Source organism: Pistacia vera, unplaced genomic scaffold (genome assembly GCF_008641045.1).
Source record: "Pistacia vera cultivar Batoury unplaced genomic scaffold, PisVer_v2 Contig352, whole genome shotgun sequence".
NCBI classification, from domain to species: domain Eukaryota; kingdom Viridiplantae; phylum Streptophyta; class Magnoliopsida; order Sapindales; family Anacardiaceae; genus Pistacia; species Pistacia vera.
The window spans coordinates 5,488-23,345 of record NW_022196171.1 but is presented as its reverse complement, the minus strand read 5'-3'; the positions used below and the strand labels follow the sequence as shown (position 1 = coordinate 23,345).

General features: G+C 35.7%; 1 protein-coding gene across 1 annotated transcript; it reads right to left on the bottom strand.

The window, feature by feature from the left end:
• Positions 1 to 10,907: 10,907 nt before the first annotated feature.
• LOC116139562 (protein DETOXIFICATION 35-like) lies at positions 10,908 to 13,643 on the bottom strand. The gene is made up of 7 exons (XM_031425233.1): positions 13,290 to 13,643; positions 12,176 to 12,801; positions 12,007 to 12,063; positions 11,673 to 11,911; positions 11,470 to 11,588; positions 11,297 to 11,383; positions 10,908 to 11,124 (listed from the first exon to the last, which is right to left on the bottom strand). Exons 1-7 carry the CDS (start codon positions 13,542 to 13,544, stop codon positions 11,047 to 11,049), a joined length of 1,461 nt encoding a protein of 486 aa, XP_031281093.1. The 5' UTR covers positions 13,545 to 13,643; the 3' UTR covers positions 10,908 to 11,046.
• Positions 13,644 to 17,858: the final 4,215 nt, after the last annotated feature.

Below are 17,858 nucleotides of genomic sequence, written 5' to 3'. Positions count from 1 at the left end.
ATTCAGTTAATGACAAATGACAGTAAATCTGGGATCACAGTGGGATTGAGTTGTTGCTCAATCCAATTCATTATTCCGATGATTGGTCCAATAACTGAGTACAAATATATCAAGAGTAACTAAGGTTGACACTATTTATGTGCCACAATCTCGATGAGATAACACATGATAAAAGGATTTGATTGTACAATAACCATATCGTTGACAAGTAACTGCTTCGTTGAATTCGAATCTATCGAGTGGCCATGATGCCTTGCTAGGGCCAATCTTGGTCTGTGTGCAGTGAGACGATTAATTGGTGTTAATCGCGATACTACACATTGCCGGTATTATGAGGAGACTACGGGTCACACACATAGAAGATAATTTAAGAATCAGTTTGTGCAATGAGTGTTTTCATCTTTTAGGGGAAAAGGGTATTTTGGTAATCTCACTGTACAATTAAATTTGCTAAGGTTGTCGTATATATTTAATTTAATATTAAAATTAAATAAGTGAGATTATATTTAAATATATGTACACATATATTTAAATGGATTATTATTATTAATTAAATGTTAATGTATTTCTATAAATACATTAATTGAGTTTAATCGAAAATAATAATAATTATAATTAAAATATCATGATTGGGAGTGTTTGGATATAGGGGCTGTTTGGGTTGAAGTCCAAGTCTATTCTATGATGAAATAGGGTTTTATGTGCACTATATAAGTGTCATGTTTTCGTGAATTAAATGAGAGATTCATTCATTCATTATTTTCACTTGAAATAAAAATTAAAACACACAGCCCTCTCCCTCACGCCAGCCTTGTTTTCTTTGAATCAAAAATCTCTTGATTCTTAAGTTTGATTCTTGAAGCTAAAGAGGATCTAGCAAATCCTTCTTTAGCTCTTCAAGTTATCTTTGTGTGAACTACCGCTGGTTCGATCCTACTCTTGGATCGGTAGCGAACTCAGTCAGAGACAAGTTTGAAGGAGCCTCTAAACGTGCCTATGAACTCTTAACTCTAATCTGATTTTTCATATTACTGCAGATTTTAATTTAACATATAAATTGTACAATTTGTGCCCTGATCTTGGTTCAAAGGGAACAATCTGTGCCATATAATTTTTGTTTTTCGCTGCCATAAGCTTGATCGTTTCCTAACACTTTTAGGGTAAACCTTCAACTTATTTCCCTGTTTCTTCATTCCTCATCATGTCCACATGTTCCTCATTTCCCCTTTTAGAACCAAGTTCCCCCTCACAACCATGCTCTTTGTTCTCAACAAGGATTGGTAAGACATCTAAAAATTTTCTTCTTTATTGTTTTTACTCTCCCCCTAATTAAAATTTTGATCAGTAAGCTTTATCTTAAAAAAAGGTAACATCCATGGAAGTAAAGAACTGTATCATTTTCATGTTAGTAAGTACCGCTATCATTTTCATGTTATTGAGTACCGCTAAAAATAAACTTTATCTTAAAAAAAACTTATTCACCCCTTTCTAGGTTTATGATAAAGACCTGATCTGTTCTATGTGAGGGAACAGTACCTCCCAGAAATATCAGAGAAGATATCAGAGAAGAAGATTGAAATTAATTCACGATGCTTTTTATTCCGTAAGCCTCCCATTCGACTCATAACTAAACCAAAGTTTAAACAAACTAAAACACTACCGCATCCTAATACTTTGCGAAGACACCATTACTAAGCCAACTAAAACACAAATAACCAAATCCAACTTATAATCTGAAGACAATTAACGAATGCTTATGCAACATAATATTTTAACCACATTAGTTGCTGTCTAACTCGCTTGGGACCCCTTCTTTGATCTTCCACACTGCTGTCTGAAGTCCTAACATTTCCCTCCCTATCGACCACAACCTTGTCCGCAAGGTTGCGAATTACATCCCCATAAATAGCCTCCCATTCGACAACATCTTCCCAAGAGGTTTCCTCCAGAGGTAGGCCCTGCCACTACACCAAGACTTGGTGTATTCGTTGGCCATTTTGGTGCAGCACCCGATCATCCAAAATTGCCAAAGAAGTCACCTGGGGCTGACCCTGGACATCAAGAGGTGTTAATGGCACTGCAGCAGCTGGTTGCTCTCCCAGCCAAGGCTTTAAAAGCGAAACATGAAAAACTGGGTGCAACCTTGAATTCATCGGCAACTAAAGTTTATAAGCAACTGACCGTACACGTTTCAGCACTGTAAAAGGTCCATGGAGACGGCGCCCCAACTTTGTAACAGCTCCACTCCTCATAGACGATTATCGGTATGGTTGTAACTTGACATAAACAAAGTCACTGATCTGAAATTCGACTTGTCATCGTTTTTGATTTGCATATTGCAGCATTTGCTGCTGAGAGCGATGTAGGTGGTCTTTTAATTCTCGTAAAAGCACTTCTCGTCATGCAAGTTCTGCATCCGCAGCCTCTAACGTGGAAGTTCCTGGAGTATAAGGCATGAGCACAGGAGGGTCCCTACCATAGACTAATTTGAAGGGGGACGTACCAGCGGCTGTGTGAAAGGAGGTGTTGTGAAATTACTCAACCCAAGGCAAGAACTCTGACCACTTATGAGGTTGATCCATCACAAAACAGCAGAGATATTGTTCCAACGTCTGATTCGTAACTTCTATTTGTCCATCCGTTTGTGGATGATATGTGGTGCTATGCTTCAGGGTAGTGCCACTGCGAGCAAAGAACTCCTGCCAAAATGAACTCAAAAAAATGGGGTCACGATCACTTACAATGGACTTAGGCAACCTGTGGAGCTTGTAAACCATGTGCACAAAGAGGGCAACCAACTTAGCAGCCATAAAGCCTTGCTCGTGATAGGCCAAAATGAGCATAGTTTGTTAAACGATCAACAACCACAAAGATGACATAATATCCTGTCGACTCTGGGAGTCCCGTAATGAAGTCCATGGCCACCTCTTCCCAAATCAAGGCAAGAATAGGCAAGGGCTGCAGCAGTCAGTCCCACTGAGGATCGTGTTTCATATTTTGCTTGCCGACAAACTTGACAATTTTTTACGAATGTTGTAACGTCCTTGACCAAGCTATGCCAATATAAATTCAACACTACGCGACTGATAGTCTTCCAAATCCTGCCGTGACCACCCAAGGGAGAGGAGTGGCATTCTTCCAATAACTTGGTTCGCAGCTCTTGACTTGAAGGCACCACTAATTTGTCCTTATAGAACAGTAGATTATCTCGCACGGAATAGCCCTCATGCGCACTTGGATTGTCTTGATTCTCTTGAAGTAACTTCACACGCCTCACATCTTGCATCAGAGCTTCCCGTAGCTGCTGCAGAAGGGCAAAAACCAGGACAGTCAAAGTACTCACCGCAAGCATGGCAGCCATTGTTTCTTGGTGCACTGTCAGGTTGATCAAATCACCTTCTGACTTTGCTAAAACCGCATCATTGTCAGCCACCTCCTGACCGCGGGAGAGTGCATCAGCCACCAGATTTTCCTTCTCTAGTTTGTAGTGCACCGTAAAATCGAAACCCAATAACTTTGTCAGATAAGCATGTTGCTCTGGTGATTGTATCACTTGTGTCAATAAATTCCTCAAGCTTTGCTGATCCGAGCGAATGACAAACTTGCGTCCCAAGAGGTATTGACGCCAGTGCATAACGGCCTCTGTTACTGCATACAATTAGCGCACATATGCTGATGTTCGCTGCAATCTTGGTGACAATTTCTTAATAAAGAAAGAAATAGGGTACGATTGTTGCAGTAACACTGTACCTACCCCAGTACTAAAAGCATCCGTTTCGACCACAAATAAATCTAGAAAGCCAGCACCGGGGTTGTTGTCATGGCGTTGTTCAAACGCCCTTTGAGCTTCTGGTGACCAAGCAAATTTATCCTCTTGAAAAAGAGTAGTGAGTGGCACGGCAATGGAAGCATAGCCTTTTACAAAGTGGCAGTAATACCCCGTTAAACCCAAAAAGCCTCGCAATTGTTTCATTGTCGCAAGCGTAGGCCAATTTGTCATTGCGCAAATCTTAGAAGGATCCGATTCGACGCCCCTACTAGACACAATATGACCAAAAAATTCGAGTATTGTCGCCCCAAACAAACATTTTTCCTGTTTCGCAAATAATTGATTGTCTCGCAGACATTGTAGGATCATGGCCAAGTGATACTCATGCTCAGCTATGTCTTGACTGTAACAAATTTGCATAAGAAAGGTCCAAATACCTCATTCATTGTGCTCTGAAAGGTGGCTGGAGCATTTGTAAAGCCAAAAGGCATGACAACGAACCCAAAGTTGCCATCATGAGTTCAAAACGCTGTTTTGGAAATATCTCGCTCATCCATTCGAATCTGATGGTAGTCTGAGCACAAGTCGATCTTGGAAAAAACTATAGCACCAAATAACTAATCCAAGAGTTCATCAACTATGGGGATAGGGAATTTGTCTAGAATTGTTATTTTTTATTTAAGGCTCAGTATTCCACACAGAAACCACGAACCATCCCTCTTTTTCACTAACAATACCGACGAGGAAAAAAGACTGTGACTTGGGTGAATTAACCCACTGGTCAACATCTCTTGCACCATACGCTCGAGCTCTCCTGTTTGAAAATGTGGGTAACGGTGAGGTCTAACTTGCACACGTGTAGCATTTGGTTGGAGACAAATACAATGACCGTTAGAGCGACTCGATGAAAGGCCTATTGGCGGTGCAAAGATATCAAGGTACTGTTGTAAAATGCTGGCTATTTCAATAGGTAATGCCACTGGTTTTGGTGAAGGTTGCGAAGGTGCACATACTGCCAAAATGAAACACGGAAAGGTAGAATCAATTGAGTTGACATTGAACATTCTAACCAGCTGATTTTGGGTGAACTATTTCGACTGAAGGTGGCTGGTGACTTGTCCAACGTTAATGCCACTCCATTCCATGTGAAGGATAAAGTGAGAGCTTTGTAGTCCATCAAAATTGGTCCAAGGGTGGCGAGCCATTGCATGCCCAATACTACACCAGCTCCACGAATGGGAAGGACATATAAGTCTACCACAAACCAATGACCATCCAGGAGCAAAGGAACCCTTGAGCATACCCCCAGACAACACATGGTATCCCCATTCCCGATCATAACATGGAAATTAGGAGAAGTGGAAATGGTCAAACCGAGATACGTCGCAAGACGCTCTTGAATAAAATTGTGGGTAGAACCCCCATCAACCAAAACCTTCATTTGACGACCCTGAAGGCTACCATGAATACAGAGAGTGTTGGGAATACACTGTACAAGCAATGCATGAAGACTAATGGCGGCCAAACCTGAATCGGAAGTCAAATTATCATCTGTCTCTTCCATTGAAGTTTGTATTAAGTCATCCTCTTCATCACAGTTATAACAGAGCCCCTTTTCACGCCTCTCCTGAAGTTGTGTTGGAGTGAGACGTGTGACAGGAATTGCAGGTGGTCGCTGTGACAATTGGACAGTGGTCGAAGGTGGTGTAGGCAGTATAGGTGGTGGAGTTTGTCCAAAATTATCCCAGACACGCGACCCTACCGAACGAAGTTAAGAACGTAAATCCCATAGCTTATCCTCCTAAAGACGTGCCAAATCCATTGCCTGAGTCTAAGAGTGAGGCCGAAAAGACTAAACCTCTCGAAAAATTTCAGGCTTCAACCCTGCAATAAAACAACTCAATGAAAAGGAATCACTAATCAGAAACACCATAAACCTGGTTCGATAGCTCTTTGAAACGAGACTGATAAGCAGCCACGGAATCGGTTTGCGTAAGTTTGGAAAGCTGGCCTTGATGATCAACAAACTCTAAGGGACCAAAACGAATTTTCAAATCATTGACTAAAGAACGCCAGGAACGCAATTGTCCGTTAGAATGCATCTAATAATACCAAGCAAGAGTAGACCCCTCCATGTGGAATGAGAAAATAGTCAAGCGTTGTTCCGGTAATGTTTCATCATAAGTAAATAATTGCTCTGCCTTAAAAATCAATCCATGCGGATCTATGCCATCAAAACGATGGACTTCTAAACGAAAATGTTTGTGAGTAAAACTCCCAGAACCCAATCCACGCATCCATGACCTAGGATTTAGAAATGGTCATCAGAAGTACTATTATAACTATACTTCAAATCCTATTTCAAACAGGTTTTAGAAATTTCTTATTTCCTTCTCTAAATCTGATTAATATTCAATACTTATTTTCTTTATATAAACCATTCCATCACCTCCCATTTAAATTTTCACCTCTCTCCTTTTCTTTGCCCTCAAAATCCTCAAGCTTTTTGTTCTTCTTTGTGTTTCTTCACTGCTCAACAGTTGAAACCCCACCACCACCACCACCACCAAATAGTCTGATGGTTGCCATATCTCAAGCACAAAAGCAAGAGACTCTATCTTCAACAACGGGTTCATCAAGAAAGGAGGCTGAAAAAAAACAAACCCCCAAGAAATAAAAGATAGTCTTTACAGCGATACACTTAATGAAGCGTAAGAACCACAACGGCCCACAAGAATCTGAAGCAACTAGCGAAATTTCAACAAAAGTTACTCTTTTTCATCAAAGAAATAATAAGAAGCCGAGAACAATAAGTTACACCATTCTTTCACTGACAAACAACACTCAAGTTTCAACACAACTGAAGTTGTTTGATGATACTTGGCCAACTGCTAACATACCTGTGGCTGAAGAATACTTTGAGGGGGTCAGAAAGAAAAGAGAGATGGCTAACACCAAGATTGCGATGATGAAACATTACAGCCTGAAGAGGAGGAAGAAGAGAGGATGAAGGGAGTTTCAACCAAACTAAAACTTTACACGGATCCATGGAATATAAAGAAGAGGCTAACGCAAAGTGATCTAGGTCATCTCTGTAGGTTTTTGCTGCAAACAAGTCTGGTGGAAAAGTATGTGTTGCCATTCTTCAACAGGCATCAGATTAATGAGGTTCAAAGCAAAGAGGGTTTGAGAGTGATGGTGTGGGATCAAGATACTCAATCCCGGCACTCATTGATTATGAAGAAGTGGTCAACTTCAAAGAGCTACATTTTCATTGACGGATGGACTCAAAAATTCGTCAGTAGACGAAACTTGAAGACGGGAGATGAAATTGGACTGTATTGGGATCCGTACAATTCAATATTTAATTTTCATGTTTTTCAACGTGCGGCCTAAAATTTACATTTAACTTCCAGATATTCCACTCAATGTAGCTACACAAGAGCATGTATGGAGTTTACCTTAATTTAGTCAAATTTTCCAATTGCAAATATTAAATTTTGAGTTTAAATTTCATGTAATGTTCTGTTTTGTTCACATAAAAGTTATCCTATAAAGACGCAGTAGAACTTTTACAATAACTCGTGTCTCTTTTGTTATGAATACCAAAAGTTTCTCTTGGTGTATATATATATATAATGCAAATGGTTATCTTAATTGACTCAAATGGTTTAATCTGACGGATGCCATATCTCAGGCCCAAAAGCAAGAGAATCAATGCTCAACAATGGCAACAATGGCTTCAAGAAAAGAGACTCAAAAACAAATCCCCTAGAAACAAACGCTAGTGATACACAGGATAAAAGAACCACGACAACCCACAAGAATCTGAAATTTCTTCGGAAGTAACTATTGTTCATCAAACCAACAATAACAAGAAGCGAAGAACAAGCACCACTAAAATCCGTCTTTATCGGATAAAGAATACTCGAGTTTTAGTAGAACTCAAAGTTGTTTGAGGATACATGGCCTTGGTCAACTGCTAAAGAACACTATGAGGGAGTTAGAAAGAAAGGAGAGACGACCAACTCCAAGATGGCAAAGATGAAACATTACACACCTGAAGAGAAGGAAGAAGAGAGACTATAGGGTGTTTCAATCAAACTAAAACTATGAATTCATGCATAGAAATTAAGAAAAGCTGAAGAGGCTTACACAGAGGGACTCATATGCTTTGGGAGATATATCACATTGTACTGGATATAATTTATTCATTCAATTTTTTTTTTCATTTTTGTAATTAGTTTAGTGTTTTTTTATATTAATATTATTATCTTAAGCCCTTAAATTGAGTCTTATGATATGTTTATAAACTATTTAAACACTAATATTAAGAGTTAGTTTGGGATTGTTGTAATTTCAAATATAATCAATTCCTATTTAATTTTAAAAACAATTAACTTTGAAAATAATTTAAAGGATATTTAGTAAACTAAATTTTTGAAATTGCGATGAGTTTCAAAAACTATATATTTTTCCTTTAAATATTTTTATATTAGAAAAATTATTTTGATAAATATTATATTAAATAATTTTATATACAAAGAATTTGTTTATAATTTATAAAAAAAAAATTAAATTAAATAATTGAAAAGTGCCAGAAACTGTCAACGCCGGATTATCATCGCCAATTCTAATGAGTCACCGCCGGCAACTATTGAAATAGCTCCAAGATCGGAATCCATCGATCTACGCAACCCAGGTGGTTCTGCCAAAAATGGTAGTTCTGACCCGACAGTTACTCAACAATGGATACTACAGTTCATCTGTTTTATTTGAAAAAAAAAAAATATATTTAGTTTATTTTATTGATTAATTAATGTCTTGGATAAGATATTAACGTAATAGATACAAATTGATTAATTTAAAATATTGATCAGAAATATATGTTTAGGTTTAGCATAAGATATTGGAGTGAACTAAGTGAAATATCAATATCCATAATATTTAAAATACATACATACATACATACAAAATATATATATATATATATATATCCTTAATGTATTGCTATATAATTTGCTGTATTTATAAATTATAATGAATAAATATATAATGGACTAATGTATATTTTCAAATTTTCAAACAAATCAATGGTATTTTTCAATATCATTTAGAAGTTTTTAAAATAAGTATCAAAGTTTTTGAAAAAAATCTTGGAGGGACAATCAGTATATATAACTAATATTTATTCGAGCTTTATCAAGCTCGTGAGCCTTAGAGCTCGAAAGGTCGATGGAGCTGGCGAATTGTCTGATGTTCGCAAGCTTTCAAGTCAAGTACTGACGTGTTTGATGCTCAGCTCGAATATTAATTGAACATTTCGAGTTCGGTTCGATATGTGTCGAGCTAAACACAGTCTTCCACCGAGTCGAGCTCGAATTGTTCACAAACTGTTCTGATCGTTTGCAGCCCTAGCCTATGGGTGTATTATGTTCTCATTTTCTCATTGTTTTAAGCTTTCTCAGTTACTGGGACTATTGCCATAAAAAGGTGCTGTGAAATTTTTTATATTTGGCCCTTGTTATTGAGAATGTTTTTAAAGAGATTTCAAATGCGGAGCCATATTTTGCCTGTTACATCTAAGTAAAGGAGAACTTGGTGTCTTATGGAATATCTAACTAAAACTCTAAACTCTAACTCGTCCATAAAAATCAGGATAAGCTAAGAGGCTTACACAAAGGGACTCATACGCTTTGGGAGATATAATAGATTGATCTGGATATAATTTATTCATTCAATTTTTGTTTTTTTTCATTTTTGTAATTAGTTTAGTGTTTTTTATATTAATATTTTTATCTTAAGCCTTTTAATTGAGTCTTATGACATGTTTATAAACTATTTAAACACTAGTATTAAGAGTTAGTTTGGGATTGTTGTAATTTCAAATATAATCAATTCTTATTTAATTTTAAAAATATTTAAGTTTAAAAATAATTTAAAGCATATTTAGTAAACTTAATTTTTGAAATTGCGATGAGTTTCAAAAACTATAACTATGTGCTTCTAAATTAGATTTCAAATTAGTATTGCCTGTATAATGACCAAAAAGTATATATATTTTTCCTTTAAATATTTTTATATTAGAAAAATTATTTTGATAAATATTTAAAACTATATTAAATAATTTTATATACAAAGAATTTGTTTATAATTTATAAAAAAAAAAAAAAAAATTAAATTAAATGATTGAAAAGTCCCAAAAACTATCAACGTCAAACTATCATCGTCGATTCCATTGAGCCACCATTGGCATCTGCTAAAATATCTCCGAGATCGAAATCCATTGATCTACACAACCCAGGTGGTTACACCAGAAATGGCAGTCCAGACCTGACTACGATTCATCTGTTTTATTTGAAAAAAGATATATTTAACTTATTTTATTGATTAATTAATGTTTTGGATAAGATTTTAATGTAATATAAATAAATTGATTAATTTAAAATATTGATCATAAATACATATTTAGGTTTAGCTGAAGATATTGGAGTGAACTAAGTGAAATATCAATATCCACAATATTTAAAATTATTTGGAGAGGAATTAGATATGATGCTATAGTTTCACCATGTTCAAAGAGTAGTTAAAATCAAACCTATCCGATTTGTACAGTGGGATGGTTCTTGAAATTGCAGTATAATACAGTCCAACCCAGAGGAAGTTATGACACAGTCCAATCCGAATGAACAAAATATTGTATTGAATCGTACCAGTCTCTACTGGCTTAGTAGGCTTTACTATTTTTTATAACAAATTTTGCTGTTGTTTTTGGATCATTAATTTTGGAGCAAAAGTTCTCTAAACAATTATTATTAATAAGTTAATATATGGGAAGGGACTACATATATATTTCATTCATCTGTATATTTGATCAAACAGAAACAACGACACCAAATGCAAATTTAAAATGATGATACAAAACTGTGTGTTAATAAGTAAATATTGGGGTTGTGTAGTGGTTTGATGTTTTCAATGGTTAAAATAGTGCATATCTAAATAACTGCTCTATCTGGATAAAGCCCATGGGTTACTGTGCTTATAAAATCTGCATTTGAAATGCAAAATATACAATTGGATTGTATTAAAATCTCTGCATTTCAAGCTTTAATTTCCAAGTTTTACTTATATATTTATGTTCAGCTTGAGATACTGGGTCAATTAAATAAAATACTGCATCATCTTACTACAAAAATTTTGCATTCTTTCTGATACAAACACTTTTATGGGAAGGTAAACAGAAGCCATACTCTATAAGGATAGAGACATGCAGTGTTTCAGATGCTATCTTCATTCTTCCCTGAATCAATGGCTTGACCGCCCCACTTCCGCATGCGTGCTGTTGTCTGTTCGACCTGAAAGTCAATTCATAATCTTTATATACCTTTACTTCACTCATTCTGAATTCTGATTCTCGTTTCAGAAGAATAAAATGTACAGCACAAAAGCTCAATTTGAGTAGACACAATGTAAAGTCACTCTGTTATGCTTAATGATCAAGTAATTTGCATAACAGATTTTAGTTACCTCCTTGCTCCAGTTGGTTCTGTAAAGTACAATCAGGAGCAGCAATGTTTGCAATGCAGTTCCACATATCATGCCCGACCAAAGTCCCTATATAGGCGAAAAATATTAGCCAAATTTACAGGAAATCATTGATGAAAAACAAAGCAAAGAAACATTGAGGAAAAATACTGTACCTTCACGCCCAATTTTGCTTCATAACCAAGGAGGTAACCAAGAGGGAGTCCAAATACGTAGTAAGAACCTAAATTGATGTAAGCCACCAATGCTTGCCATCCACCACCAATAGCAACACCTGAGAGAAGAGAGAAGTAATTAAAGGAGATTCGTTAAGAAGAAGATGAAGGTGTTAGTTTCAATGGAAACTCAAGATTGTTACCTGATATTACTGGTTGGACACTGTTAAGGACCATGGTGATACCAAGGAGGAATGCTAGTTTAGCCACGGCAATTTGCAGATCTTTGCTGCTTGTGAAAATGACCGCAAAATAGTCCTTGGTTATCAATATAACTACCATGAAAAAAAGTCCTATGAGAAGAGATTGAAATACTGTCACATAGACTGAGTATTTGGCTGCTCTAGGACGTCCCAATCCAAGCTCATTAGAGACGCGGACGCTGAAAATGTGAAAACAGAGAAAAATTAGTCAGAAATGTTAAAGAAAATATGCATTTGGTATAGAGCATTCTGATGGATTGACCCTGTGATTTACCTTATTGCAGCATTTATTCCAATGAATAACATAGCTTCCCACCCGTTCAAGTTCATGCTGAAACATTATACCAAACGAGTAGACTCTGAGGGGGTGTGTTGATTGGCACTACAAATGGAAAATATATGGTGGCAAAAACAGTTTATACAAGTTATTAGGATGAACTCACCATATAGAAAGGGAACCAACTGCAATTACAGCATTATCAAGGTGGCCAGTGAGAATGATAATGCTCATCATATACCAAATCTCTAGGCAAAGCATCACAGCTGAGGCAATTGAAAGCCGAACAAACGCCCAAATGTCATTAAATGCTGACCAAGAGAAGCCATGCCACCCCTCTTTGCACCAACCCATCACATATATAGCTTGTGCAATGGTTATTTCCCAAGCTGTGATATCAAATGCTATAGCCGCACCAGTTGTGCCCCAATCGAATACATAAACGAAAAGATAAAGCAGTACAATGTGAATTGTCAGAGCTACAAACCCAATCCAAGCAATGACGCTAACCCTGCTTTGAGCCTGAAGGAACTTTTGGGTAGGAAAATTGATGGCAAGTGAAAACAATTGAGGAATAACTAAGAGAGTGAATTGTCCTGCTAGATCAGCTATTTCATCTTCTTGCCCAAGAAGTTTTAGGATTGGAGTGGCGAATATGTAGACGGGCAAGAGAATGATACAGCTCACCCATAAGACTATCCAAGAGCGCTGCATATAAACACCAAGCATGTGAACTTGCCCAGCACCAAAAGCTTGACCACACAGCGTCTCCAGAGCACTCCCCATGCCAAGCTACAATTTTGCACAACAAATTCAGGTTCTTTCTGTTCATCATGAATGAAAATCAAGAAATACCAAGCCTCAGCTTGAAAGAACTACAGCAAACTAACCCACTACTGTACTAATGTACATAACAATGATATACACATCCTATTTTTATCAATCCTGGCAATCAAAAATTTGATTTGCTACTAAAAAAGTATTACAAAATTTATAGAGAATTTTCTGACAAAAGGAGAAAAGGGAAAATTCAAAGTTTCTCTCAGAAACAATAGGAGTTCCAGAAGCAATATATAAAACAAAGAATCATAATGGAGGCAACATACAAACATACTTGGACACAGAAATCTACATCGCGCATTATCAGAGATAACATCTATTGCAATCTATCTGAATCAGAATAAAACACAAAAAACCCAGAAAAGAGAAAACAGTTTCAAAGTTCAAATCATGAAGCGACGAAACAAAAGAGAACAAAGAACAAAACAAAATAGACTGACCATGAAGCCAAAAGAGAAAGTTCCAATGACAGAGAGCGATATGGTTACAGAAGAGAGTTGAATATCCCCAAGATGCCCAACAAATATACTAGTAATCGAGTTCGTCCCGTATTGACACAAAATATTAAAAGCTATGGGAGCTGCAATCTTCCACATCTTCACAGTCTCAGTCCAGAACATTGACTTTGTTTCCTTCCAGCTTCTCACCGGCGCATAGTCTTCCTTCACTTCACCGTTGAGAAGCGGCGTCTCCATTGTTTCCGGCGGTGCACACGTTTACGATACTGATCTAATTCTAATATCACTATAGAGTCTAGTTTATTATACGTAGATGGGTTGTTGATATTTGATAAAGGTCTGTGCCTCGTTTTATGTAGTTGGTTTCGCTTTTCTTGTTATTTTATGGTTGTGCAGATTCAGCGGCCTCTCTCGTGCATGCTGACAAAACTTAATTGTCATCATTTGATCAGTAAAACCTTGTTGAAAAATCAATAAATTAGACTCTAAAATTGCCGATACTCATTTAACAAACAGAGATAAAACGTGTATAATGATAATTGATTTGATTTCCTCTTTTAATTACTATATATTCTTCTTTTCAAATTGATGTGATTTTAATTAAGGAGACCTTAAACTACAACTACCAGTCACAGTGAATGGGTTCCTTTATTAAATCAATGCATGAAGATGGTCAGTCGTGATGAGTACACCCATTTCATGAAACTGAGAATTGAATTTTCTATGAAAGTTTCACGTGATTTGGACCAAATCATTGTTTTGTTTTTTCTTCTCAAAATTTAAAAATTATTTACTTTTTTTTTTAAATCACTAGGTGGTGTTCAAATCAATGTGGGGTACATCTTAACTAATTATTCTAGACTCTGAAATTATCGAACGAATAAAAGTTTTAGTGACCACCTCTATTAACAATTATGGGGATTCAAACTCGGAAGACTATGTTAGATTATCCTTTTACTCTTTTACTATTAAATCATCCAATGGTGATTAATTATATACCTTTTATCCTAAAAAATTTCAAAGAGCGATACTACGTATATAAATTATTCTCTGCAAATTGATAAGTCAATCATGTATATTTGATATATCATCTATTCTAATTGTTTAACTTTATCTAGTTAATTCAACACATTTAAATACACCATTTTATATGAATGAGTTTGTATATATAACATTATAATAATATTATGTGCATTAATCATTTTATAGTCATTCAAATATTAATATTTTAAATTTTAAATTTTTCAAAAAAAATTAATTTTTAATATTAATATTTAGATTAATGCAAATTGATTAATACACATCGCATTACTCATAACGTTATTATTTTCCAAAATATGGGGAGATTTGAGATTGGATATATATTGATTTAAATTTCTGAGATATCTTGGAATTAATCTTTACAGTTTGAGGAATTGGAATTAGTTGATTTTCGTGTCAAATTATTAAATAATGAAACCATTTGTGGGATAGGTAAGGTGAATGGGCAAAACAGAGTCCACGCCGCTACAGTCTGGGAAATTGCAGACTGGTGGTTCGGTTGGTGAAGTAAACGGCCAAAAGTCAGTCCACGTCCACCCCCTCTTTTTTTGTACAGATTGTTGTTATTGTAATTTTATACGGTCCCAGAAGTTATTATAATCCTACACATGTTGCTCTTATTTTACCATGTCTAGGAGGGAGACCATATGGCTTTGGAGTTAACGATTTTTTTTTCCACCCAAAAAATGGCTTAAAGATACTTTCTCACATTCATACTTTTAAAATATCACTTTTTCACCCAAAACACAAACTCAGTAAATAATTTCTTTTAAATACAATAATTTTAATTACAAAGACAAAAGTACCGCCATCAAATTTCAATCCCTAATCATCGGTCATCGCAAATCAAACTTTCACGCACAATTCCGGTCAACTCTGACCACCATAATTTGACCTTTTACCACCAAACGAATCACCGGTCATCCCTATTCAATAGCCCTAACAATCTAAACCGTGATAGCTCTCCAATCGTCGACGACTGTGGTTTAGTTCTTTTGTTGAAGGGTCGGCGTCCAATGAACAGTGAACAACCATGGTCTAGGATGATTGAGCTTTTGGAGAGGAGGTTCTGCTGATGCTACAAGTGGCTTTAGGTGGAATTTTTGACGACCAAATCGGCCAAAATCTGGCTTGGATGCTCAACGGTCATGCGAACCAAAAACCAGCGATGGTTGGCGATTGGCGTGTTCAGTGTGGTTGGAAAGTGCAGGGTATTTATGAGTGAAGGATGGAAAAGCTGAGGATGAAGTCGACACTAATCAATGACGTCAAAATCATGTTGAACTGCCTAAACGACCTAAACAATCTAGGGTTTGAGAAGATTCTAGCCAAATGATAATATAACCATTCTACCCTTCCCTTTAACTAGTTTATGACTATCTCACCCTTCTTCATAATAAAAGTTACTAATATATTTATATTTTTGATGAAAAAAATGATATTTTAAAAGTTTGTGGATGAGAAATTATCATACCATTTTTTGGGTGAGGGAAAGGTCGTTTACTCCATGGTTAATGAAGAAAGGGCAAATTCCACGCTAAGGAGAGTGACATTGTATTGCTTTTAATGAACTGCTTTGGTAGCGTAAATGATAGCTGCAGTATTTGACTTTTTTGCTTTTGTTGATGTCCAATTTGAGGCCCGTATTGAATCTTGCCATGTTCATTTATTGTCGGCCGAACGGCATGTACTCGCACGTAGTTTGTCATATAGACAATTTGATACTAAAAGGTTTAAAAATCACAACGACCACTCTGTCCAAATTTGCTAGTAAAATCAGTTTAATTAAAGATAATATAGTAATTTTATATCTATTAATTTAAATTAATCCATAAATCCCTAATTTTTTCATCCTATTTTTTTATTTCATTTTTCTCTTCTCTCTTGTCTTCTTCTTCATCTCTCCCTTCTCTTCTTTCTTTTTCTCCATCTTTTCCCTCCTCCCCTTCTCTTTTTTCCTTTTCTTCTCCCCGTTTTCCCAAATTCTATTATTTCAGTTTTCAACCCTTTCAATATCTACACTACTTCTACTTTCAACTAGAGGTGGAACTGGTTCTGGGTTCTGTTGAGTGTTGATTTTGAATGTCACAGAAAATGGAAACAGTAGGAGGGACTGATGAAGCCAGTTGAAGAAGTGCACAAACACACTCCAAAGCTTCGCATAAGTCATAACGGGGAGACATGATAATGATAATCAAATAGGCCACACATAAAAGGTGACAAAATGCAGAGGCCAAGATTGACATAGCCAAGATAACCGAGAAATTTCCGGTTCGCAAGCGAATAGGATTGTCATCGAGAGGGAATTTGATGGATGTGAAGAGAAAGAGTAATAGTAATAAAATGGCAAGAAAAAAGAAAAGAATCTTGGAAAGTGGATACTGAAGAATCTCCAAGGGCGCTGTAGCATCACGTAATTGAGATGTTAAGAAGAGAAACAAGATAATATTTAGCATTGAAGAAATGCATGTTCTTCCCATAATGAGTTAGTTGCTGTGAGGATACTCAAGAGTCAAAAAAATGGGGGAAGGAGAGGAGGCTATGGCAGAGAAGGTTGAGGAAATGGCGGAAGAAAAAACTGGGGGAAAAAAACTGGGGGAAATAGCCTGGGAGAGAAGGTTGAGGCTATGGCGGAAGAAAAAATCGGAGAAAAAGAAAGAAGAGAAGGGAGAGATGAAGAAGAAGATGAGAGAGAGAAGAGAAAAATGAAATAAAAAAAAAAAAATTAGGGATTTATGGGTTAATTTAAAATTAATGGATATAAAATTACTATATTGTCTTTAGTTAAACGGAGTGCATGTTGTTCAGCCTTTATTGTCTTATGTTCTACATGTCCTTTTCTGACTAAAGATAGGCGTTTGCCCTGGCCTGTCGGGATCCGGCCTCACCTGACTCAAATGAGGCGGGAAATCCTCAGAAATATCATGGACAAGGTTGAGGATGGTCCTCAAAAAAAATCCAATAAAAAGTTAAGAGTTAAAAATATAGTTTTGTGAAATATATCTAAATTTATGATATTTAATTTTATAATATTAAATTTATAGAAAAAATAATTTAAATAAGAGAGTCTAATAATTAAATATATGTGTTATTATTTTATAAATTTCATAAAATAATAATACATAGTATAAAAATAAATTTAATTAGATTATTAAAATTTATTAAACCAATATAAGAATATACACAATTGCTTAACAACTTATAAATTATACACATTCAATTATCCTTTTAATTAATTAATTGATCAATTAAATATGATATTAAACTTAATCAATGTTGGAATTTGGGATAATGGGATTTGTCTCTTTCACAAATGGAATAATTTTATTAGTTGTAGTTGAGATAGTGTTTTATGAATTAATTCATCAATTTACCTAGTAAATTATATTAAGATTGAATTTAGTTATATTAATTTTATGAAAAATTAATTAATTAACAGGGTTAACTAAGTCTAAGCCTCCATACAATTAAATAATTAATCAATTTACCTAATAAATTATGTTAAGATTA